This window comes from Triticum aestivum, chromosome 6A (assembly GCF_018294505.1).
Source record: "Triticum aestivum cultivar Chinese Spring chromosome 6A, IWGSC CS RefSeq v2.1, whole genome shotgun sequence".
In the NCBI taxonomy this organism is placed as follows: domain Eukaryota; kingdom Viridiplantae; phylum Streptophyta; class Magnoliopsida; order Poales; family Poaceae; genus Triticum; species Triticum aestivum.
Window position 1 is genome coordinate 526,365,204 of NC_057809.1, and position 26,165 is coordinate 526,391,368.

General features: G+C 46.8%; 2 protein-coding genes across 3 annotated transcripts; both read left to right on the top strand.

The window, feature by feature from the left end:
• Positions 1 to 1,410: 1,410 nt before the first annotated feature.
• On the top strand, positions 1,411 to 5,018 carry LOC123128281 (organelle RRM domain-containing protein 1, chloroplastic). 2 transcript variants are annotated; one of them, XM_044548250.1, is made up of 9 exons: positions 1,415 to 1,835; positions 1,935 to 2,032; positions 2,483 to 2,720; positions 2,812 to 2,909; positions 3,017 to 3,082; positions 3,674 to 3,745; positions 4,179 to 4,247; positions 4,332 to 4,438; positions 4,637 to 5,018. In XM_044548250.1, the coding sequence occupies exons 1-9, from the start codon at positions 1,525 to 1,527 to the stop codon at positions 4,742 to 4,744; spliced, it is 1,167 nt and encodes a 388-aa protein (XP_044404185.1). In that variant the 5' UTR covers positions 1,415 to 1,524; the 3' UTR covers positions 4,745 to 5,018. The 2 variants fall into 2 exon arrangements, 1 of the variants encoding a protein (XP_044404185.1); XR_006463021.1 differs by lacking the exon at positions 4,637 to 5,018 and having other exon boundaries at positions 1,411 to 1,835; positions 3,811 to 4,247; positions 4,332 to 4,364.
• Positions 5,019 to 8,513: 3,495 nt separating this feature from the next.
• LOC123130913 (tryptamine benzoyltransferase 1-like) lies at positions 8,514 to 9,975 on the top strand. The gene is made up of 2 exons (XM_044550702.1): positions 8,514 to 8,951; positions 9,016 to 9,975. The coding sequence occupies exons 1-2, from the start codon at positions 8,544 to 8,546 to the stop codon at positions 9,973 to 9,975; spliced, it is 1,368 nt and encodes a 455-aa protein (XP_044406637.1). The 5' UTR covers positions 8,514 to 8,543.
• Positions 9,976 to 26,165: the final 16,190 nt, after the last annotated feature.

Consider the following 26,165-nt stretch of genomic DNA (forward strand, 5'->3'; position numbering starts at 1 on the left):
GACTGCTACTCCACATAATCGAGTTATTCAGATCAGTAGGAGTAATAATGCATGCATGGTGGAGTCTCAATAATCGGTCACCAGCAGTTGTACTGACGCCAGCTGCCTGGCGCCGGGGCGTTGGCCCAACCCGAACAGTGGACAAACTCGTCGAAAATCATTCAAGATGGGTACGTGTCACCGTGTACGGTCACGATACGTGTCTCCCTGACCGGAGCTGAAGGGCCATATCCATCCGATCCGATCATTCATAACGGAATCATGCATGTGTTCCTCCTAAGATGGAAAACTGAATCGTCATTCATCTATTATGTTGATGCGAATGCTTGCTAGGTCCAGGGAATTGATTACTTTCTGGCTGCCCCGATCTGAAGTTCTGAGCTGAGCCTGTGTGACTACGACTGGCCAGGATACGGTATCGAGCCGTCGCTTGCTCGGCCAGAGGATCGAGATCGATCGACGATCTGTTTGTTGGCGCAAGGCCGGCCGGCCGGACGAGGAGAAGAAGTCGAAACGCATCACTTCGGAGCTCGGAGCTGGGTTCGTCTCCCCGGCCGGCCCCGAGTCTATCTGTCTGTCTGTCTGTCCATCGCTTGCTGTGCTGTACTCTGACAGGTGCTGCACTGCAGGCAACCTCACTGATTGCCGACTCGTAGGTACTAGCGACGACCGGCTCGTCGTGGAGAAAGCGACCGAGCGGTCCTGTACAGCGGACGGGCACGCGTCCTCGCGCCGTTGGACGAGCCCCCCCGCGGCCATGCGTCGAGCACAGTGTCGCGGAGCGCGACCGAGCCGGAAACCCGGAGGGGAGGGGGCCTTCCTACCTTTGGCAATGCCGTCGGGTCAGGGTGGACGCACGCAGCGTCGCGCACGCGTGGTCCGCGCACCTTCTCGCGTCGCCGTTGCGGAGAGTGCCTGCCATGCGACGTTTCTCGCCGACGCCGGCCGGGGCGGGACGGGACGGGGTGACTGGGACGTGCGCTTTCCGTCGGCCGTCGTGGCTCGCGCCGGTGCCCCGGCCGACGGCGGGTTCGCGGCTCCCACGCGGCCGCGCCGTGTGGTGTGTGGCGGCTCGCTCCCGCTTCAACCCAACTGCCGGGTGGATGTCAGAGTTGCGAAAATGCTGATCGGTTATATATTTTTTGAGACAAATTATCTTTTTTTTGAGACAATTGAGACAAATTATCTTTTTTTTAGACAAACTCATAAAGCTTTTATTCACCCGTCATAATATTTACGAGGACGAAATTCAAATTCATGGGTGACCTAATCAGACATGGCGGCCAAAACCCAGAGATAATGCATGCTTTGCTAATTTGTGAGCCTCAACATTCGAGGTTCTAAATTCATGATTAATTAAACAAGAAGAAAAAACTCTAGAGCGGTCTATGGGCTCACTGCTCGCATGCGGCCCACAGCTTCCACACCTCCACGAGATATTTCTCTCTTTCTCGGCCCACGGCGAAGCTCGTCATCTCCTTGCTAGCCGGTACCAGCCATTCCCGCGAGCTCCCACCTCTGGACATGGACGCCGTCCGCTCCCTCCTCCTAGGCGGCGGCCTCACTGTCTCCACCGCCACCGGCGCCACGGCCCAGGCCACCTCTATCCCACACATCTCCCCTTGTTCTCTTCCTTGGGCCACTCGCCGCCGCTTCCACCGCCTCGCCGCGGCCGCGTCACCTCACTCGCCGCTCCCCGCCTCTTCTACCCGCCCGCGTTGCTCCAGGTGGGTGGTGGTCATGGACGACCCGCCTGAGCCGGAGGGCGGGGGCGAGGTGTCCCGCGCGGAGGCCGTCGACTACTACGTTGCCACACTGGCCAGAGTGTTGGGAAGGTGACTCTACTACTTTTCCCTTCTGTATCCACTGGTAGTAGGTAGATTATCTCTTGTTTTTACTGCAATCTCTGATACCACCCAAAAAAACGTATGCAGTGAGCAGGAGGCGCAGATGTGCATATATGACGCGTCGTGGGACAGGAACTACGAATTCTGCTGCGAGATCGATGAGGAAGCGTCGAAGAAGCTTGCAAGTATGTTGTTGAATGGCTATGTCTGTGCAGAGCAATTGGCTATTTTTTTCAATGGAAGCTCCAATTCTAGGGCGATAGTTGCTTTCAGTTAATAGCGTAGCAGTCGATTCTGCTGGATTGTGATGAAAATAGAGTAACGCAAGTGACAATTGTACAAGTTTGATGATGACTGGAGTCGTTGCTTACTGTTCCATTCTCTGAATAATTCAGAATTGTGTATGTTGTAGTAGACATCAAACATGTGGTGGTAGTATGGTAGTAGACTAGTACACTTTGACCAATTTTATAGTGTCAGATTTTGTCGTACATATGACTGATTCACCAGGAAAGGAGCAACTTTGAATAACGAACGGGTAGTACTCATGAAAACATCTTGCTCATGAAAGCAAATCTTGAAGTATACATGCTTTGGACTTGTATATGTTATCTTATGATCTTTCAAATTTGCAGAGATGCCTGGGGTATTAGCTGTTAGGATGGTTAAAGGTGATGTGCCAGAGAAGGATAATCTCAGCTCGAGCCTCTCACCAGTTAACCTTGGAAGCTTCAGTGATGCTGCTTGTAACAACTCTTCTAGCGAGAAAAGTGAGTTTTGGCTTGTCCGAATGGAGAAGCCCGGGGTTGAAGTTGTGACAAAAGCACAAATGGTAGACCACTATACCCAGATCCTAGTGAAAGTATTGGGGAAGTATGTAGAGTATCATTGGCCACCTACTTAATACTTTGCTATATATGTGCCTATGAGTGATACAAATAATTGTTTATTTTCAACTTCCTAGTGAAAAGGATGCACAAGTCAGCATATATCACGTTTCATGGGAAGAGAATTATGGATTCTGCTGTCATATTGACGAACAATGTGCAAAGGAGCTAGCTGGTGAGCATCATGTGCTTTATCCTCCTGGGTAGATAATTCTTTCAGTATTTTATTTATTGGCAATTCTGCCTTTATTAAGATACCAACAATCTAGCTTCATGCAACAGATGTTCCTGGAGTCATATCTGTTTTACCAGATTCAAACTTTGGATCAGACAAAAAAGATTACAGAGGTTCATATCATCCCTTCTGTTTCTGATGATCTCCCATTCATTTATATATGCCTGTACTTAAATCCTATCATCATGTTATTGATTTGTGTGAATATTGTGTGTTCCATTGCCAAGCAGAAATCTCTTGATGCAATTCAAGCTTTGAATATAAAATACTTATAATTTTTATTCTTTTTGTTCTCATTCCTCTGGTAGTTCTTTGATAGCAAAGTGCACTGCTGTCAGTTTACTCTTAACTCCAAAGTCCAAACCATCCAAGGCATGAGCAAGTCTTTTCTGAGGTTCATGCTCGGACATGATCCTTCTACCCTACTCCTTCTTGTCCTTTTTTGTTTTCTGTTGTTTTACTTGAAAACGAGGGATGCTACAACTATAAGGACATCATTTCTTGTTTCAAGCAATTTATTAGCCTGATGTCTTAATCTGATATAAACTTGACGTCTATTGATTCTTTTACATCTTACACTAACCAAGAGCATACCTAGTAAGTCTGGACTCTGGAGTACATTTACAGAACTTGATTTTTCTTTCCATGCTTCTAAGCAAGCTTGGTGAAAAGAGCCAGATTGTAAGGACTTCTTGTGGTTTCAGGTGATGATAGCTTGAAATCCTCAGAAGCTACTCAGGTGGCTGATGTCAAAACTAAAAGGCTCTTTGTTACAGGTAAAGGGCATCCGATATATTATCTATGTATTTAGCTTGTTTGTTTGATCACTTAAACCTTGCAGATGGACGATGCCCTCTGCCTTGTTCTGAAGTACTAGTCTTTGTGTCTTTTCTTTCAAAGGGAAGTTCAATCAATCAGTAAATTATATGTCCAATTTTCTGTACTGTAGAAATATAAGTAGTGTAGATCAGACAATTCAACCCTATTTGAGATCTAGTGTTGATATTTAAACGTGCTAAGCGCCACTTTTCATTCAATATAAAGAAAAGCTAGATTGGAGCAAGTGAGTCTTGGACATGCGCTGAGATCACAAACTTCTGTTGCTCCTGTTTGTAACACAAATAACAGTTAAACATAATAAGTATATACAGTGGTAGAAAATCAGTTATATTTTGATTTTGGTGTCACTAATTTGGTCTAGTATGACAGGGCTTTCATTTTATACATCTGAGAAAACTCTGAGGGAAGTCTTTGAGCCATTTGGCGAGCTGGTTGAAGGTTTGTGATACTAGCAAGAAATGTTTGTGCCTAGCCATTACCCATTTTTTGGATACTGAATATCAAGGAACTACTTTATTGCAGTCAAGATAATAATGGACAGGATATCAAAAAGATCAAAAGGGTATGCCTTCATAGAATACACCACAGAAGAAGCTGGTGGTGCAGCTCTGAAAGCAATGAATGGAGAGGTAGCTGACAAAATTCTGTTTTCGGATAGCCTTTACATGATACTCCTTCCGTCCGGAAATACTTGTCGGAGAAATGGATGTATCTAGATGTATCTTCGTTCTAGATACATCCATTTTTATCCATTTGCGCGACAAGTAATTCCGGACGGAGGGAGTATGACTTATCTATTAAGCTTACGTCTATAATTCTATGTGCAGATAATAAACGGCTGGATGATAGTTGTTGACATTGCTAAAACCAAATCAAGAGACCAAAAGACCCCATTTGGCACTTCTAGTTTTCGGCCACGTTTTCACTCTAGATGAAGCTCTCGTTTACACAATTTGACAGCTAGATATTAGAGATTAAGTGACTAGTAGAAGGTTTAATGCCACAGTTTCGTGATCCGAGACTGTATTTTCATGTGAAATGCTTTTGTGATAGTTGAGGGAGATGATAGTGACTTCTCTTTAGTACGAGGTGCTCTCCAAGAAGATATGTAGATACAGTTCAAGTGTAAAAGTACCTGATATTCACCAAACCAATATGTTAACTTCAGATGTATTTCTATTAATAATAAGTAAATGCAACTTCCAAAAACATATTGTATGATACATTAAATATAAGGACTGTACTAACGCACAGTCGTTCGGATTTTAAACAACAAATCAGGACGACCTAACTAGTGCGTGCATGCATGCGAGTCGGAGTGCATGCAGCCACTTTTCTTCACATGCATGTGATTACTAGTTTTTCTCTCTCTTCATGCACATCATGACTCTTAATACAATGCCTAATTATATGCATGCATGTAAGACAAAATTGATGACATCACTCTAGATTTTCTCATATTTTGAATTTCCAAAATGTTTTGTAGTTCAAATCATCGGTCCGATCGAAAAATTGTTTTCACATAAAAAATTCGGCACGACGAGACCTTCGAAACTAGATCCCATGTTGATATGTTTCGACAACTTTTTTTTCTGAGGCAAAATGTTACCACGCCTGGGTATGCAAGTTATCACGTATATGGTACATAAATTACCACAATGTTTACATAGGCAAAATTCTGGCCATAAAAATGACTTCTTCTAGCTTTCTCCCCTGATTCCGGGCATAAAAAGTGCGGAAAAGCTAATGTCATTATAGATTGTTTTTGTTTTGAAATTTTAAAATGTTTTATAGCTCAGACCGCTTGTTAGATCCAAAATCCGTTTTTACAAAAAAAAATCCGCCACGGCGAGACCATGTTTTTTTGGCATGGTTCGAATACTTTTTTTTGGGTCAAAAATTATCATGCCTTGGCTAAATAAGTTATCAGCTCTGCTATGCGTATATTACCGTGTTATTTACACAGATCTTACCAAACTTTGTTTTCATCAACTTTTGTTCACGGGTCAAAGTTATCGAGGTGTTTGTACCTAAATTATCAGGTCCGAGAGCCTATATTACCATGTTATTTATACTGATGTTACCGGAGTATGTTTCCAAACAACTTTGTTACGCGGGTCAAAATTATCGTGGTGTTTGTATCTAAGCTATCAGGTCTGAGAGTGTATATTATCATATTATTTACATGAGAAAGAAATTAGTGATATATTTTCAATAACTTTTTTTACGGGTCAAAGTTATCATGGTGTTTGTACCTAACTTATTAGGTCCAGGAGCCTATATTATCATGCTTATTACACAAAAAGTTACCGGTGGTATGTTTTTAACATCTTTTTCCCCGAGTCAAAGTTATTGTAGTGTTTGTATCTAAGTTATCAAGTCCGGGGGCATATATTACCATGTTATTATTTACAAGATGTTACCGAAGTATGTTTTCAACAACTTTTTTTCACGGGTCAAAGTTACGTGGTGTTTGTACATAAGTTATCAAGTCCGGGAGTGTATATTACCATGTTATTTACAAAGAAAGTATATTTTCAACAACAACAAAAATTCACGTGTCAAAGTTATCGTGGTATTTGTACCTAAATTATCAGGTATGCGATGTATATATTACCATGCGATTTACAAAAATAAGTTACCAGGGGTGTTTTTAACAACTTATTCCCCGGGTTAAAATTACCCCTCGATGTTTATATGCAACTTATCAGCTCTGTGGTGCCTAAATTATCATGCTATTTATAAAGAAGTTATCGGTACTATATTTTCAACAAGTTTTTTTTACGGGGCAGAGTTATCGTGGTGTTTGAACCTAAGTTATCATGTCCAGGAGCCTATATTATCATGCTATTTACACGAAAAGTTATCGGTGATATATTTTTAACAACTTTTTTTCACGTGTCAAAGTTTTTGTGCTGGTTGTACCTAAATTATGAGGTCTTCGATGTGTATATTACCATGCGATTTACAAATAAGTTATCAGGGATGTTTTTCAACAACTTATTCCCCGGGTTAAAATTACCCCTAGGTGTTTGTATGCAAATTATCAGCCCCGTGATGCCTAAATTATCGTACTATTTACATAGAAGTTATCTGGGTTCGAATTTTAGCATTTTCGTAAATATAATAGGACATCTACTTGACACAAACTGCATCTATTGTCCCTCGGATTTATCTGTTGAAACTAAATTTACCTCTTAATTTACCCAAGCTACATTTCACAAAGAAAGAATGGAACAATGAAAGTCTGATTTTTCTGAAAACTAATAGTAGACCTTGGCCTCATACACTTTCTTCAGATAAAAGAACACTAAAAAACAGAATTTTCTGGATTGAAATGATGCATTTGTACGCATGTTCTAGCTGTTACTGCCGCTGCTTATTTGGTATTCTAATTGGAAGCAAAGTGCAGTTGCTTCAGAGGTCAAATCTGTAATTTATTCAGAGGCCAAAAGTGCAGTCACTCCGTCACACGCAAGCTGCTGCAATTTCTTCAGAGGCCAAAACTGCCGTTGCTGCAACCGCTCCCTCAGACGCGCGAGGCGAGCAGCGGCACGACGGCTCCCTCTGCCGCCCGAGCGGCAGGCACCGGCGGTAATGATGGGCGGCGGATGCAGCCCGAGGTCGAGGCACATGCGGCGATGGTGGGCAGCGGATCCAGCCTGAGGTCGATGCAGCCGGCGGTGGTGGGCGCCTGGACTTCTCCCTCTCCCGTTTCTCTTCCTCTCACAGCCGGAGCTGGCTGAGCTCGGCCATGGCAGCCATGGCGCGGACGGAGCAGAATCTCGCATGGATGGAGATGAAAGATTGAGGGGCTCGATTGGGGGCTGTACGGGTCGGAGGGAGATGGCAGCCGGCGGCGGCGCTTGCGGGATGGGCGGCGGCGGGCGTTCCGGTCGCTTGCAGGGAGCTTTCCTTTTCTCGTGCGTGACAGTGAAAGAAATTATCGAGCGGTTGCCTGCGTCCTACGTGGGGATCGAAGGGCCATCAGGTCGTACGCGCCTGTTGCAAACCACCAGTCGGCAGGATTTAGCTTTGCCGTAAATATAAACATCAATAACTTCTTGAATTAATGAAACTTCAGGAAGATCAAATGTTTCAGATTCGGATCCAGCTGATATCAAATTAAGTTTCAAGTCTTCCAATATATGATAAATTTCTTGTGACCAATTAATGAGAGAGTGATGCCCATCAGAGAGACAATTCTGACGTCGCCAGCCTGGTATATATGGTGGAGGAGAAGGCAAAATGTTCATGCAGAATCCATGCACTTCAGTTCAGGTTCTAGTATCAAGCTTTTTCAAGGTCGGAAGGAAAGAATCACAGCCAAAAACGAGCACCTGGTGTGGGACGTCGGAAGGCTATGTTGCTGTCAATGTTGATGCTAATTGCTACTGTAAATACTGTATGATGTAAACTTGGGATCAGGAGATGTGAGCTTGGGATCCAGAGCTTCGGGGGTGGTGATCAGAGATGGCAAGGGACGGTTTTTGGCGGCAAAGGTTATCCCTTTCGCTCTTGATGCTGCTTCAGCGGAAGCCCAGCCGGTCCTTGATGGCATACATCTAGCTAATCGTGTCCCTCAACTTCAAGCCTGTTGCAACCTATTGATTGTGATACATATAGCACTAGTTAAGCGCAGTGTTCATGTCAGATATTCCATATGGAAGTCGCAGAACCATCTTACCATCTATATATCTCAACAAAGCCAACTCTATTATAACGTGAGTTGAAATGGAGACGACTTACCCGGAAAAGAAAAGAAAAGAAATGGAGACGACCGCCAGCAAGATGGTGAAGCCGGTGTACTCGGCGCCGCACCCGCTCGCAGGCGAGATGATCCCGCTGACGCTCTTCGACCGCGCCGCCATGGACATCTTTGTTTCCCTCATCCTCGTGTACCCCGCGCCGACTCCGTCCAACGAGGCGCTCATGGAGGGCCTGCGCAGGGCTGTCGCGCCGTACCCTCACCTGGCCGGACGGCTCGCCGTCGACCGCTCAGGCAGGCGTTCCATCCACCTCAACAACGACGGCGTGCTTGTCCTGGACGCCGAGGTCCCTGTCGATATGGCGAGCGTGGTCGCCGACTGCTGCTTTACCGCCACCACCGAGGGCCTGTACCCTGCACTGCCGCCCCCGGGGGTAACTAGCTTCATCAGTAGGACAATGTCGGTCGGACACCGGCAAACTAACAGTTGGCACGCAGGAGAACATCGGGGCGGCGCTGCTGCAGATCAAGCTGAACCGGTACAAGTGCGGCGGCCTCGTGATCGGCATCATCCACCACCACCACGCGGCCGACGGCCACTCCTTCAGCAACTTCCTCACCACCTGGGCCAGCGCAGTTCGCCAAGCCAGCGACTTCACCGCCCCGTCCCCTTCCCTCGACCGCGCGGCGACCGCCGTGCCTCGGAGCGTGCCGACACCGGCGTTCGACCACCGGTGCACCGAGTTCAGCGGAGAAGAAGACGGCTGTCGTAGCTCCTCCTACTCCCACCCCACGTGCAAGATCAAGAATCTCACGCTGCGCTTCACGGCCCAGTTCGTCACAGAGCTCAAGGCCCGCGTCGGCGCCCCATGCAGCACGTTCCAGTGCCTTCTCGCGCACGTGTGGAAGAAGATCACGGCGGCGCGCCGCCTGAAGCCCGACGAGTTCACGCAGGTCAGGGTGGCCGTGGACTGCCGGGGCAGGGCCAACCATGCCGTCCCGCCGGACTTCTTCGGGAACATGGTGCTGTGGGCATTCCCGAGGCTCCAAGTCCGGGACGTCCTGGGCTGGACCTACGGCGGCGTGGTAGGTGCCATCCGCGACGCCATTGGGCGCGTCGACGCCGCGTACATCCAGTCGTTCGTGGACTTCGGGAGCTTGGCGGACGTGAACCGAGAGGAGCTCGCGGCCACGGCGCCAACCTCCGGCACGATGCTCTGCCCGGACCTGGAGGTGGACAGCAGTCTGGGTTTCAGGTTCCACCAGATTGACCTCGGCCATGGGCCGCCATCCGCGTTCCTCATGCCGGACTTGCCCGTCGAGGGGCTCATGACGTTTGTGCCATCGTGCTCAGCCAAGGGCGGCGTCGACGTCCACATGGCCGTCGCCGAGGGTCACGTCGCGGCGCTTGAGCATATATGCTACTCCTTGGACGAAAGAGCTAAACCGAAGTTGTAAAATGCTGCATTTGAAGGTCGCTTTGCACACTCTCACTATCTCCAAAGTTTGTGATTATTCCATTTTCCTTTTCGGATATATACATCTAACTTAACAACGCTGTGGATTGCAAAGCTAAGTTTTATTTCGTCAATTTTTTCAGGTGTAAATGGTACTGATATAGATGGATCGACCATCCTATCATGAAATAAATGTGTTATTATTCGACCTGACCTGACAAGACAAATACGAACTAGAGGGTGGTTGGGGTAAAAACAACTTCTCTATCCAAATTGGTATCCATATCTAGGTAGCTGCAGCATCCAGTTATCCGAATCCGCAAGACAATTTTTTCTTAATGAAACTTCTTTAGTTGAACGCGAATTGGAGCTTGTTTCACTGAAGTCAGAAAAATATGAAAATATTGGATAATTACAGATGATATCGATATCTGACCCAACCAGTCAGAATCTGTTAGCAACAATTTCTGCATTCACATTGGTTTCAGGAATATCCCTACATGATTGTGAATATGGCCACGGAAATATGATTTCTGGGAAACTCGTATGTATCCACCACAGCCGTAAAACCCAACTGTTCATGTTAAGTTTTCTTCTTCTTCCATATTGATGGTTGTACAGGTGCATATAGGTGCCGGCATCGAGCGATTTAATACCAAATTGCAGTTCTACACTGACGCTATGCGGCGTCGCATGCTCAGCCAATAATCTCCTTCCAACGCAGTGAGTACCACTTTAATGATGCTTGAATTTACCCACTATTATGTCATGTCCACCTATTTAGACAGGGAGAGGTACTGCTCTCTTCTCCTGTCCCCCATTGTTCCCACTTCCCACCCATCTTCGTGTTCCCTTCTCGCAGCCCTCTACTCTTCCACGACTACCCAACCAACATTTATTCTTTGATTTGAGATATGCAACTACTTTGCTGAATTTACTGCTGAATACCTTTATGCCCGTTAAGTAGAAGGAAATGTCAGTTAACTTGAAGGTCGACGTGTTTTAAGTAGTAGAGCCTTTTCTGTTTTAAATGCTGTTATATTTGTATTTATGGAAGGAACACAATCATATCATGACTCTTTCCCTCTCATGACTGCGGCAGCTAGGGCACTCCACAAAGATATGTAGATACAGTTCAAGTGTAAACCAACCTGAAATTTACCAAATCAATATGATATATTCCGATGCCCCATTGTTCACATGATCATGAACAGACCTCTCATGTGATGTATTTCTATCAACAACAAAAAATGTAACCCTTCCAAAAAAGAAAAACGATATATTCAATATAAACAACAGTAACTTACTGAATCAAACTTCAGGAAGATCAAATGTTTCAGGTTCGGAACCAGCTGATATCAAATTAAGTTTCAAGTCTTCCAACATATGATAAATATCTTCGCTTTCTGTGTGTAACTTGTCTGCAGTGACAAAGGAATGTAAACTGCCATCAACCTCGATCCAGCTGAGCCCAGGCTTCTTCACCACCCTATGCTCCTCCATCCTGCTTCTTGTCCTCTTCAAGTCGTCCCATTGACCAGCACGTGCATAGGCGTTTGATAGCAAAATATATGAGCTGCCATGGCTTGGCTTTGTGTCTGCCAACTTCTGGGCAGCAACCTCTGCCATGTCGACATTGCCATGGGTTTGGCAAGCAGCTAGTAGTGAGCTCCACATCACAAAGCCCTGCTCTTCTGGTAGACTGCTAGCGAGGTTGAAGGCTTCTTCCAAGAACCCAGCACGACCAAGAAGATCCACCAAGCAGCCATAGTGCTGGATCGATGGCCTGATACCCATGTTGCGCATTAGGTTGAAGTACCTAAAACCTTCATCAACAAGACCACCATGGCTGCAGGCATTCAAGACGGCCACGAAGGTGACACCATTCGGCTTGACGCCCAATTGCCTCATCTCGGCAAACAATTTCAGTGCCATCTCTGGGTGACCATGTGCTGCGAAACCCCCGATGACAGAGGTCCAGTGCTCCACATTCTTGCTGATGACGCTTGAGAAGCATTGGTATGCCGCACCCATGCACCCACACCTTGTGTACATGTTGATCAGAGCAACACCAAGAGCACCATCCAGTGAGAACTCCTGCCGGATTACATAACCATGTGCGGTCCTCCCAAGTCCAAGTAGACCGAGACTGCGAACAGCAGATACAAAGCCAACCATCGTGGCCTCATCCGGCGTCAAACCATAAACCTCTGTCATCTCAGAAAACAACTCCACTGCCTCTTGAGCCCACCCATGACTAACGAAACCAGCCATAACAGTATTCCAAGAAGACACATTCCGCTCCGGCATTTCCGCAAACACCTCCCAGGCGGCATCCAAATCGCTGGCTCTGACAAGGCCGTCAAGAAGCACGTTCCAAGAAACCAACGTCCTCTCAGGCATTCCATCAAACACCTTCCGCGCGTCACCCAGGCGGCCGAGCCGCGAGTAGACACGGGCGAGGGAGGTGGAGGCGTAGACGCCGGAGACGGAACTAGGGAGGCCGGACTTGAAGAGGAGGGCGTGGATCTGCTCGGCTTCGGCCGCCGCCGTCAGCAGCCGCGCGCAGGCCGCGAGGGCGGGCAACAGGGCGGGGTTGGCGCCGAGGGAGTGCCCAGCGATGTGGTGCACGCGGAAGGCGCGGAGAGCGGCGTCTCCCGGGGGCGGCGCGGCGCGGCATCGGATGGTTGTAGCGCGTTTGAAAGGCGCGGGCTTCCGCGGGAGAAGGGGTGTATCGGGGAAGAGTAGAGTGCAAACGAAGGGGCTCATGGGGGACTACCACACTGTACTACCATGGGCCTGTGGTGGTTAGTCCGGTCCTCTTATGATTCTGCGTAGCTGTGTACTAATGTTTTCTTCTTCGAGGCCAATGTATACTCCACATGAAGAGATCTTCTGGCTCCTTCAATCTCCTAGGTCAAGACCACCCACCACGATGCGCTGCACTCCTTCTGGATGCTCTGTGGCGCTAGGGTTCTTCGCCTGTCTTGCGGAAGCCTAAGGTTTCCGAGGAGAGGGTCGTGATGGCCAATCAGGATGAATCGAAAGGATTGAATCGTGGGAAAAAACATGTGGAGAACTTGCTGAGTCGGTTGGACTTCCATGAGAATGAAGAGGAGAATTTTGTTTGAGGGGAAGAATTCAAGGACAAAATGGTAGAGACCAAGTGGCTTGCAATTACAAAGGCACACACTTCAGAAAGCTTTAGTCCTCCAGCTTTGTACTCGGACAAGAGATCAACTTGGAACCCTGCCAGAGAGGTCCACTGGCGTAAGATCAACGACAACTTGTTCATGATCCAATTCAGATGTCTTGGTGATTGGATCTTGACTGATGATTTGTGCAATATTTCTAAGAACGTTCTTGTTGGGTACATGTTTTTTTGAGGCCACTATTCGAGCAAGGTTGTTGGTTCTGATGTTGTTGTTTCTCTTGATGCGGTGCAACTCGACTCCATCGAACTTTTGTTCGAGCTCTCGGACAGTTGCATAGTAGGCTGCCATTTTGTGATCTTTTATGTCGAATGTTGTCGATGTTATTGATCAATGGTATCATCCGACGATAATTGTGGGGATTAGTACGTGTGGAGATCGTCGAAGTGATTTAGCACACAGAGATAAGATTTAGACATCTTCGGGCCACATGAAGCATCATCCGGTAATAGCCCTACATGCTGTTTGTGGCCAGGTCTTATTCCGTATGCTCATGGGGGAGCCACATTATGAGTTGGATCCCCTCTAGTTCTCTCTGTTCTTCTTCTCTCTTGGGCGCCTTGCCCCTCTTTATACAAGTTGAAGGGGCCAGCTTACATGTAAAGTCCTAGTAGGATACAAACTAGTCTCACCTTTATTACAAGCCAGATATTAGTCTGGGTCTTATTCAAACAGTTGGAGCCAGCCTTCTGGGCCACGTTTTACCTCTATGAGGGTACCCGTGTCCTGAAGGAAATATGCCCTAGAGGCAATAATAAAGTTGTTATTTTATATTTCCTTATATCATAATAAATGTTTATTATTCATGCTAGAATTATATTAACCAGAAACTTGATACATGTGTGGATACATAGACAAAACATCGTGTCCCTTGTAAGCCTCTACTAGACTAGCTCGTTAATCAAAGATGGTTAAGTTTCCTAACCATAGACACGTGTTGTCATTTGATGAACGGGATCACATCATTAGGAGAATGATGTGATGGACAAGACTAAGGGAGTCCTGAATTAGGGGGTCCTCGGGTGTCCAGGCTATTTGATAAGGGCCGGATTGATGGGCCGTGAAGATACAAGCAGAAGACTTTCCCCCGTGTCTGAGTAGGACTCCTATATGCGTGGACGGCAAGATTGGTGTCCGGATATGTTATTTCCTTCCCCCACAAACCGACTCTATACAATCCTAGGCCCCTTTGTTGTGTATATAAACTGGAGGGTTTAGTCCGTAGAGGATATCAGAATTCTCATAGGCTAGACAACTAGGGTTTAGCCATTACGATCTCGAGGTAGATCAACTCTTGTAACTCCTATACTCATTGAATACAATCAAGCAAGACGTAGGGTTTTACCTCCATTAAGAGGGCCCGAACCTGGGTAAACATTGTGTCCCCCTTTGTCCCTTGTTACCATCGATCCGCAGACGCACACTTCGGGACCCCTTGCCCGAGATCTGCCAGTTTTGACACCGACATTGGTGCTTTCATTGAGAGTCCCGTCGTGTTGTCGACAGCGGAATCGATGGCACATCTCGTCATCAACGACGACGTTGTTTCTAGGGAGATCTTTATCCCTGGCCAACTCTTTGTGTTTGGCGGCTTCACGCTACGTGCCAACTCGACCGGCCACCTTGAGAAGGTCGACAGCTATGCCCCTGGTCATCAGATCAGGTTTGGAAGCTTGAACTACATCACTTGTAACACCCCGGATGTAACTTGCCATATTTGTAACTCCGACTCTTGCCATTTCCGGCTTTAAGTTATGAGATTCCCTTCATGGTTGGGTTTTGTCTTCGTTTTGCATTTTGTTCATGCCATGCATATCATATCATGTCATCATGTGCATCTCATTTGCATACGTGTTCGTCTCATGCATCCGAGAATTTTCCCCGTTGTCCGTTTTGTAATCCGACACTCCTACGTGCACCGGCGCATCCCTCTTGTCTCATTTCATGAGCGGGTGTTAAACATTCATGGAATGAACCAATATTTGCCAAGTGGCCTTGGTACACCACCAGTAGACCGCCTGTCAATTTTCGTGCTATTTAGAGTCCGTTTGATGTCCAACGGTTAACCGGGTAACCGCGGTAGCCTTTTGAAACCACTTCTAGGTCCTTCGTCGTCAGATCACGATCGTGTGGGAGAAAACTACACTCCATTTGGACACTCCTACCTCCTCCTACCTATAAATATGTCTTCTTCCCCGAATTTCTCGTCCAAACCCTAGATCCACATCCCCCGTCGCCGCCGGACACGTTCGGATCGGGCCGAACGCGTCCGCCCCGCCGCCTCAACCACTCCCACGTTGCCACGTGTCCCGACCGTCGTTCTCTCCGCCGCTGGCCCGACGAGCCCGGATCGGGCCTGCCTGGCCCATCGTTGCCGCCGCGCCGCCGCCGCGCCGCCCCCGCGCGTCCCCGCCGCCTGGAGCCTCCTCTCCGCCGCCGCCCGGATCCCGCACTGCCCGTCGCCTCCCAAGCCGACCAGCTCCGCCGGCGCCGCCAGGTTCCTCCACCGGCGCCGCTCGACCACCGCGCCCGCGGGCCCGGGCCTCCTCCGTCGGACGCCGACGAGCTCCTACCCCGCCGGCGCCTCTCCTCCACAAGCTCCGGCGAGCTCCCTTGCCTGGATCCAACCACCGCGACCTCCATCTCCGGCCAACCTCGGGATCCGTGCGAACCCTAGATCCAGTTTCGGTTGGGGTTGACCCCGTTTTCCCTCTAAGTCCTTTTTCTGCAACATTTTATGCCCCTGTTCATCATGCCATATCTCCGTGACCGTAGCTCCGCTTCATGCGCATGATATATCAAAATGTTCATTGTGAGATGCTCTTCATTTCATTCCATTATGGCATGCTTGTTTGAGTACATCTTAATGTCCAAATCATTGATGCAAGAGTGCTATAAAATGTTTACTTCCGCTACTTACCAGATTATGATGTTTTGTCATTTTTGCCACATTTGACATGTGCTTCATATGGGAATGAGCTCTACATGTGTTTTGAACTATGTCATGCCTTATTTACAGAGGTGCTTGCCATGTTTTTTTGTGATCAATGTGGTGACTAGCACAAGCATGCAAACTAGGCTTCGTGATATTGCTGTTTTCAGGGACTTTGAATTTTGCTAAGTCCTTGTTCTGCTGTTATTTTATGCCATGTAAACGTGATGCTACCGTGAGATCTATGCTTGTTTTGAGTATCTTAAGTAAGGGTGTTTTGGACATATGATTATGCTCTATCCATCCATGCCCCTGTTTGCACTTATGGAGTGCCCTAGCATGTCTTAATCTTGCTCTACTTTTGCTATAAAATGTTCCTGGCAGGTTGTTTACATGTTAATCATTTTTGTCATGGTTGTTACTAGTGACCCATGCATGCTATGAACTTTCTCTTGCCATGGTTAGCTTCATGAACATGTCATCTTGCTGATGCTATGCTTGTTTTGTCATGCAATGCTTTGTGGTGAGTGATTTGAGCTCGCAATGATGCCTTCATAATTCTGTTTATGCCATGCTCTGTTTTCTGCTAAGTCTAAAACTTGCTATGTTTACATGGGTGCCATCATATCTTCTATGCCTTTTTGGCTCATGATCAGTAAGAGACTTTTGTTCTATGCATTTAGTAGATTCATGCCATGCCTTTGTTTGCTATGATATGTTCCTGTAGCATGTTGTTTGCTTGCTTTAAACATTGCTTCTTGATGTTATTTCTGGCATGTTGTATTTTCACTAAGTCTATGAAGCTGATATCTTTTGCACTTTTGCCATGCTTGTTTGAACCTGCTCTTTTGTGATTTAGCCGTAGCTTAGTGTTCATGTTTTGTCAAGAATCTTGTGTACATAACTGACATATACTTTGTTGTTATGTTGGAGTGCAGTAGCTTAGTTTCTTGTGGCAATCTAGATGGCATCGTGTTGTTAATCACAGAATTGTGCCTTTCTTGTTTTGCTTGCCATTTGCAAACCGTGCATCCATTTCCGACGATCTTTATATCGATTTCGACTGAAATCATTTCATCTTTCCAACGACACACTTGGTTTGCCAAGTTGATGCTTTGTTCATTCTTTCCCTTCCGAAGCACGCATATGCATTGCATATCATGTCTTGCATATCATGCCATGTTTTGCATCATGTTGCTTGTGCATTGCACCATGATTGATTGTTGGTCCTTAGCTTGTGTTCTTGCTTTGGGTAGAGCCAGGAGACAAGTACGTGATCGAGGAACCTGTTGAGTACGCTAACGAGGATCAAGCTTTCGACAACTCTGAGAACTTTGCAGGCAAGATGACCATACCCTCGAAATCACTTCTATCTTTGCTTGCTAGTTGTTCGCTTTATTGCTATGCCACGCTACCTACCACTTGCTATATCATGCCTCCCATATTGCCATGTCAAGCCTCTAACCCACCTTTCGTAGCAAACCGTTGTTTGGCTATGTTACCGCTTTTGCTCAGCCCCTCTTATAGCGTTGCTAGTTGCAGGTGAAGATGAAGTTTGTTCCATGTTGGAACATGGATATTGTTGGGATATCATTACTATATCTTATTTAATTTAATGCATCTATATACTTGGTAAAGGGTGGAAGGCTCGGCCTTTTGCCTGGTGTTCTGTTCCACTCTTGCCCCCTAGTTTCCGTCATACCGGTGTTATGTTCCTTGATTTTGTGTTCCTTACGCGGTTGGGTGTTATGGGAACCCCTTGACAGTTTGATTTGAATAAAACTCTTCCAGCAAGGCCCAACCTTGGTTTTACCATTTGCCTACCTACCACCATATACCTTCCCTTGGGTTCTGCAGACCCAAGGGTCATCTTTATTTTAAACCCCCCTGGGCCAGTGCTCCTCTGAGTGTTGGTCCGCACTAGAGTCCTTTGCAGCGCCACCTTGGGGAAACTCGAGGGTTGGTTTTAGTTGTACGGAGTGCTCATCTGGTGTGCCCTGAGAACGAGATATGTGTGACTCCTATCGGGATTTGTCGGCACGTCGGGTGGCTTTGCTGGTCTTGTTTTACCATTGTCGAGATGTCTTGTAACCGGGATTCCGAGACTGATTGGGTCTTCCCAGGAGAAGGAATATCCTTCGTTGACCGTGAGAGCTTGTGATGGGCTAAGTTGGGACACCTGTCGTGGAATTGGCATGACAGATGTCCTCGTTGAAAGGACTTAGTCGCGAGGCCAACGCACCTATGTGGTAGCTCGAGAGGGGTTGAGTGGAACGAGAGACGCGAGGTTTTACCCAGGTTCGGCCCCTCACGGTGGAGGTAAAAGCCTACGTCCTGCTTTGTTGATATTGATGATGATGATCACGATTACAAAGGAGCTCTATCTTGAGAGCTATTGAGTTGTCTGTCTAAATCTAACTTGTCCAACTCGTGGAACTTGTGAATCTTGTCCCTCTTGGGGAGCCCTGCCCCTCCTTATATATGTTGAAGGGGCGGCTTACATGACTAGTCCTATTAGGATTAGGATTACTCTATTACAAGTGGAGTCCTAGTTTTGCTTCCTTTGTAAGGGAATATTCCTTATGCCTTTTCTCTTAAGCCGACCCACCATAATACGATCCGGCCTTCCATGAACCGCCCATTGGGCCACCGGATCTTGTCGCTCCTCTGACCCGCCTGCCGGGTTACCAATGAGTCACTAGGCCCAGCCAGGTCATTAGTGAGTGGAGAGATCCGGGTGGGTCACTTCGTGAGTCGCCAAGTTAGGGCGGGTTACTAGTGAGTCACTAAATCCGGCCAGGTCATACCACGGGGTATGTCGTGGAATTGTCACGGCAGATGTCCTCTTGCAAGGACTTAATCATGGAGCCATCGCAACTAGGAAGCTTAAAGGGGTTAATCGGGACAAAGGACACGCGAGGTTTATACTAGTTCAGCCCCTTGCGGTGAAGGAATGGTTGGTATTGCTTGAGGTTTCGATGACCAGGGAGCGAGATACACTATGCCCGGTTCTCGATTGGTTGTTTCTTGCCCTAAGCCACCGGCGGGTCGTTCCCTTATATACACGGGTTGACGCCCTGCGGCCTACAGAGTCCCGGCCGGCTCATAAACAGTGTCCGGCTTAGTGACTAGTTACCTCTACCTTATGTTACAAGTCATGCCATTACGGCGGTTTGTCTCTATGGGCCTTAAGCTCTATGAACCGCCATCCTCACGCCGGGTCTTGGGCTTCCTTTACGATGAGTCTTCTTTGCATAACCCGGCCCCTCCTGGCCGGCTTACTCAAATAGTTATATCCCCAACATTAGGCCCCAGATTGATTTGGACCGGTTCATGTCAATCTTAAAATACCTTAAGAATCAGTCCTTCTGTCTTCTGTCCGTGAAAAGGTCATAACCCATTGTGATGTCATCTTCTGGATCTGGGTTAACCCACCGTGACATCATCTTTTAATTAAATCCTTATCTTATTTCATCATATCTTCAACGGATCTTTGCCTTAACTGACCATCCTGAAAATCGAGGCGTCGGGGTCGTTGTAAAATGATATTCCGTCTCCTCGTTTCTCGTGCCGTCTTGGTCGGCCCCTCCTTATAAATAGATGCGACCTATGTCTTTTTCATTTCCTTCAGTCATCTTCCTCCTTGCACCTCCTTCTTTGCTGCTCAAGCTCCGCCGCTGCCGCTGTCGACCCCCTCGTCTTCACCGACTTAGGTCGCTGCATCACCCTGATTCTGACCAAAAAATGATGGTGACCCTCCGCAGTTCTTCCGCATATGTGAGTTCCTCTTTTCCCCCTTCTCAGATCTGCATTGAAACCGTCTTGAGTTCGTCGTTGTTCATCGCCGCCCGATGCAAACCTCCATTAGTTCTCACCTCCAATGCCTTGTTTAGATTATAAAAACAACTTAGAACTGCTGCAGAAAATGTTTGTGCTTATCCTGTATGAGAACAAATCTCATTTCCCTTGTTTTGGAAGCCCTCCGCGAGTATATGAACTTCTCTGTACTATTTTAGGTCTAGAAATATTTTCCTTTCCAGAGCATCGTTTGATCCAAAATAATGATTGCAACTTGTGAAACCTGTCTGTTCCACACTTAGCCAAAAAATTGCGTCTGTTGACTCTGTTTCAGCCATAGTAGTCCGTGTAGCCGGTTTAAGATAATATTGGCTGTCAGCACCGCTTGCCTCTGGCGACTTAAGAAAACCTTAATCATCTTTAATACCTGCAGCTGTTAAACATTATCACATAGTTACCTGTATGTCATTAGGCCCCTTCTTAAGCCGCCATCTTAAATAACCCAATAATGTTTATTCTCCGGGTTATAATAAACCGGAAAAATTTCCTTTATCTTGTTGTAGGCTTCAATTTACCCAATGGCACCCAAAGCTGTTAAACCTCCGGTTACCTGCAACTGGGTCCCATCCATTGTTACAGAGAGCAAACTATCCGAGTTTGTAAAGTCTAGCCATTTGCCCAAGAAGGATGTCATGTCTTATCGTGCTCCTGAACCATCTGAAGAGAAACCTCAACCCAAGGAAGGGGAGGTGATCATTTTTTACCGATCACATGAGCCGGGGATTTGCTCCTCCCGATTCAAAATTCTTTAGAGACATTATGCACTTCTTTGACTTAAGACCTCAAGACATCGGGCCCAATTCCGTGTCAAATATCTGCAACTTCCAAGTTTTCTGTGAGGTCTACCTTGGAGAAGAACCCAACCTACTTTTGTTCAGGGAATTGTTCTATTTGAACCAGCAGCATGAGCGGGCCAACGGGCCTAGTCTGGAGCTTGGTGGCATATCGATTCAAAGGCGGAGAGACTGCCTGTTCCCTTATGCTGAACTGCCGAGTCATCCAAAGGACTGGAACCAGACATGGTTCTATTGCCAAGATACTTCTCAGGCTGATGAAAACCCGCTGCCCGGCTTCCATGCATTGCGCCTTGAACCTACTCACCCGCTGCCGGATAAGTTGACTGCTATTGAACGTCTGCCACTCACCCCCAAGATCAAGAAAATTAAAGCTCTTTTAGGGAACGGCTTAGATGGCATTGACCTGGTCCGAGTCTGGGTTGCTTGGAGAATAATTCCGCTAAGCCGCCGCCCCGGCTTAATGTGTAATTATTCAGGCGAAAAAGATGACCCTCAGCGTCATAGTCCTGACGACTTACCAGATGACGTAGTGGAAGCTACAACTCAGTCTTTGTTGAAAGAGGGCACAATGAATAGTAACGCTTTTGGCTTACTACCTTTTTGCAAGAAGAACCCGGCCCCTGTAGTAAGTTTCCAGCTGTCGGGTTATTTTTTATCATGTTATACTGTATTCTTATGCATAACCCTTTATAACCTTTTACAGGCAAATGATAACTTCTGGAAAATCCAATATGATCATGAGGCGGCCAAGAAAGCCAGGGCGGCTAAGAGAGCCGAAAGGAAAGCCGCCAAGCCCACTACTTCAAGGAAAAGGAAGCCAAGGCTTCTGAGCTGTTTCAGCTTGATGATACTGATGATAATGAGGAAGAGGTAACTTTTTAATTTCCCTTTCTCCTTTATCACTTCCTTACTGATATTAACCTTCTTTTAGGAAGACACGGGCAACAGCCAACCCATTGAGGAAGAGGTAATTATAATCTCCTCCAACTCCGAGCTTCGGCCGCATCAGAAAATTCAAAGAGTAACCCAGAAAGTAAGATTTTCACACCCTTTGGCTTACCAAGATCCTGACTTTATTTTGAAGCAACAGCAATTTGAAAACCGGAGGCAGACCCGGACTAGCAAGGATGCAGAGCTATCCTCTGGCTTGCCTGATACAACCCGGAAGCGTCGGACTGAGGTTATCTCCAACTTATACCCTTTTTACCTTTGGGGTGTCTAATCCATCAACCTCTCAATTCCTCTGATTCCAATTACCAGGATACCTCTCCTTCATCCGGCGAGTCCAGGCAATCAAACATGCCGGCTTTTAAGACTGCCCCTGGGTAATATCAATTTATTCACCTTATGTTTTTCTTTCTTCATGTTTCTTTACTCATTTCTCTGCTTTGCCCACAACGTGCAGGTTAAGCCCAGGAAGAAGACCAAGAAGGATAAACCGGCCCAAACCCCTGTGGTGACTGAACCGGAATAGGGTATAGCTGCTCCCGACTCTTTCACACATCAACCGCCGCCTGAGCCGGCTCAAGACATTGCAGCACCATCTGCTGAAGATATTCTTGATGGTTCTGTTAACCCGGAGGCACCTAGCCCAGTCAAAACGGCTGACCCAGAAGTGGAATTTCTCAAGGCTCAATTCGTTGAGCCGGCTAGGCCCACCGTCCTTGCCAAATGCTCGGCTAAAGAGAAGTTGCTAGAACGCCGTAAGGCCAAGATGGATATCACCGACTATACTCATTTGAGTATTGGAGAGATCGTCTCGGGCTATATCAACCAGGTGCAAAGCAGCCATGACCTGGAAATTGACATGGTGAAGCAAATACAGCAAAAATCTGAGGTATGACTTATGCTTCCTTACTTTCAATCATACATACTGTACCAGCCCCCAAGTCTATTGCTTATTAATAAATATGCGGTAGACTTAGAAAAATTGTTAGAGCTGCTTGCCCGGCTTAAAGAAAGAATATTTAAACTGGATGTAACACAATACCTTTAACTTGCGATACACATTAGCCCCCAAGTGCCAAGTATCTTTGTTTGCAAAGTATTTGGGACTTAATATCCAGGACCGGCTTAATAATTTAGAAAGCTTCGGTATACATTAGCCCCCAAGTGTCAAGTATCTTTGCTTGCAAAGTGCTTGGGACTTAATATTATTTACCGTAATCTTGGCTACTATCCGGTGCAATGCAGGCCACCATAAGTCAATTTGAATCAGAGATTGCTGACTTGAAGAACCGCCTGGCAGCCCAGGAGATTGAACTTCAAAAGGCCAACTCCAAATTTGAATTCAGCGTCTCTGAACAAGAAAAGCTGAAGAAAAATTTTGTGTCAGAGAAGAAAATTTGGACTAACGAAAAGGTCGGACTGGTGACCCGGGCCGAGAAAGCAGAGGCGTCACTGGCAAACGCAACAGCCAAACTGACCGGCTTACAACGCCAGATATCTCGGATGGTCTCAGCGATCTTTGGTAAGTTATCTTAAGCAAGCATTAAATATTGTAAATATTCCTTCAATTGTTGACTGATGTTTACCTTATACTTACCAATACAGGCCCCAGGAGCACAAAACTCAAGCAGAATATGCTGATCAAATTGAAGGCGGTGTATACTCTAGTGGAGCAACTGTACATCGGGTCACAACGTGCCTTGGCCGTTGTAGCCTTATCAAATGATGTGCCCCACCTCTTGCAAGATGTGTTACAACGGCTTGCCGTACTTCCTCAGCGGATTCAAGAGTTGATACGGGCCCAAGCTAGAGCCGGAGCAATAGCCACTTTGAGTCAGGCCAAAGCCTGGTTACCAGAGCTAGACCCGGCCGACATCGCTCTTGGGTACCCAAGTTTAAAGGAGGATGGCACTCCATTTGAGGAAAAGGATTTCACCACCTACCTGAGGGATATACGCCCTGTGGCCACTCAAATTGGAAACGATACTGACCTCACCAAGTGTCAGTCGGGTTATGACAAGGAGAACCGGAGAATCCCTGTGCCGTATTATGATGATGTCACCTTGATCCCTCCAATCCGTAAGCACACCTTTGCCCCTGGAGTCGACCCAACCGGTTTAATAGATGATGAAGCTGAGTTTGAGGCCTTGAGTGGCATTGACTGGGCCTCATCATCCTTCCAGGACAAGGCAGCCGGCAGAGAAGTGGAGAAGGATAACCCAGAAGCTTCAAGTCAACCCCAAGAGTAGATTGCCAGGCGCCACCTGCTTATGTCGTTGTAGAAAAACAGTGCCGCATCATTCAGACTCGGGGAGTCTTGTAACAGAGTAGAAAATACTTTGAGTTTTGCTATGCCTTTGCGCATGCTTATGGCCCTTAATACTTGCATAAGCCGATGTCACTATGCACTTTGTAGTTTATATGAATCTATTATGTCCTTTGCAGAAATGGCTTGCATTGCCCTGTGATGCTTATGGCTGCTTTTCCGGCTTATATAAGCCAACCCCTGAGGGTAAGTTTAACTCCTGAAAATTGGCACATAAAAGTTCACCTGGTACTTAACAACCTGATGTAACCAATATTAATCCTGGAGGATTGCAATGTATTCCATTGTATTTTCAAGAGGGTCGCAAGATAACTAATGTTGATACTTGTAAAATATGATGAACAAAATTCAAGGGTTTCTGATTCGAATACGATCAGTGAACCATTCCAAAGGGGTTGAGCTAAGATTCGGATACGATCTGTTAGCCCCCAGTGGTTGTGGCGATGCCGATCAAGTGGATATCGATAGCTATGTTCTCTTTGGTTCGAATACGACCTATGTTTGAACAGGAAGCCCCCAAGTGACCATAAGAGTTGTTTAATGACGCTGATTCAAATACGATCCATGTCAGACCCAAAGGGGTTAAGCTATGATTCAAATATGATCAAGAAGCCCCCAAGTGGGTTTGGCAGTATGCCGATCAAGTGGGTATCGAAAGTTATGTTCTCTTTGGTTCGAATACGACCTATGTTTGAACAGGAAGCCCCCAAGTGATCATGGCTAGATTCATATATGATCATAAGCCGGACCAAAGGAAAGCCGGATTCAGATATGATCCGCTTCTCCTTAGTTATCTCCACCACCTGACAAAGAAACACATAAACCTTTTTTGGGAGTGGAAAAAAGGACAGAGGTCCTACTTTATTGCTTTATGTAATATACATAGTGTAAATATATACACGTTAGAGCCGATGGCTCAAGTATAATAAGGCCGAAGATGAGCGATATTCCACGACCGACGGGTCTCCTCCTCCGACTTACGTGAGTCTTTGTGCTCCCGAACGTCGATAAGGTAGTATGATCCGTTGTTCAGATTCTTTCTGACCACAAAGGGTCCTTCCCAAGGAGGGGATAGCTTGTGCATGTCAGATTGATCCTGGATGAGTCGGAGCACTAAGTCGCCTTCCTGAAAGGTTCTGGACCTAACCCGGCGGCTGTGGTAGCGGCGCAGGTCTTGCTGGTAAATCGCCGAGCGGGCTATTGCCAAGTCTCGCTCTTCATCCAACAGGTCAAGTGCGTCTTGCCGAGCTTTTTCATTGTCTTCCTCAACATAAGCCGCCACATGGGGTGAGTCATGACGGATGTCACTTGGCAGGACCGCCTCTGCTCCATACACCATAAAGAAAGGCGTGTAACCCGTAGATCTGTTAGGTGTAGTATTGATGCTCCAAAGTACAGAAGGTAACTCCTCCACCCAACAACCCGGCGTCCGCTGCAAGGGGACCAAGAGCCGGGGCTTGATACCCCTCAAGATTTCTTGATTAGCTCGTTCTGCTTGACCATTGGATTGAGGGTGAGCCACAGCTGAAACGTCAAGCCGGATATGCTCTCGTTGACAAAACTCTTCAATAGCTCCTTTGGAGAGGTTAGTGCCATTATCAGTTATAATGCTGTGTGGAAAACCAAAGCGAAAAATCACCTTTTTCATAAACTGGACCGCCGTGGCTGCATCACACTTACTGACTGGCTCCGCCTCCACCCACTTTGTGAACTTGTCAACCGCCACCATGAGGTGCTTCTTTTTATCCTTAGACCTTTTGAAAGGCCCGACCATATCAAGCCCCCAGACTGCAAATGGCTAAGTAATTGGAATCATCCTCAATTCTTGAGCCGGCACATGGGCTCATCGTGAGAATTCTGACATCCGTCACATTTACTGACCAGGTCTTCTGCATCAGCATGAGCCTCAGCCAATAAAACCCATGACGGAAAGCTTTGGCCACAAGAGATTTTGAGCCGGCGTGATGACCACAATCGCCTTCATGAATCTCACGAAGGATCTCCTGACCCTCTGTAGGTGACACGCAACATTGAAATGCTCCAGTGACGCTGCAGTGATGTAACTCGCCATTGACAATTGTCATGGACTTGGACCGCCGGGCGATTTGTCTTGCCAAG

Excerpts from the sequence above, each read along its gene's own strand:
- LOC123130913 (XM_044550702.1), top strand. The coding sequence starts at position 8,544 with ATGGAGACGACTTACCCGGAAAAGAAAAGAAAAGAAATGGAGACGACC. Across the intron at positions 8,952-9,015 it reads CTGCACTGCCGCCCCCGGGG|GAGAACATCGGGGCGGCGCT; the intron begins GTAACTAGCTTC and ends GTTGGCACGCAG.
- LOC123128281 (XM_044548250.1), top strand. The coding sequence starts at position 1,525 with ATGGACGCCGTCCGCTCCCTCCTCCTAGGCGGCGGCCTCACTGTCTCC. Across the intron at positions 1,836-1,934 it reads CTGGCCAGAGTGTTGGGAAG|TGAGCAGGAGGCGCAGATGT; the intron begins GTGACTCTACTA and ends AAACGTATGCAG. Across the intron at positions 2,721-2,811 it reads CTAGTGAAAGTATTGGGGAA|TGAAAAGGATGCACAAGTCA; the intron begins GTATGTAGAGTA and ends TCAACTTCCTAG.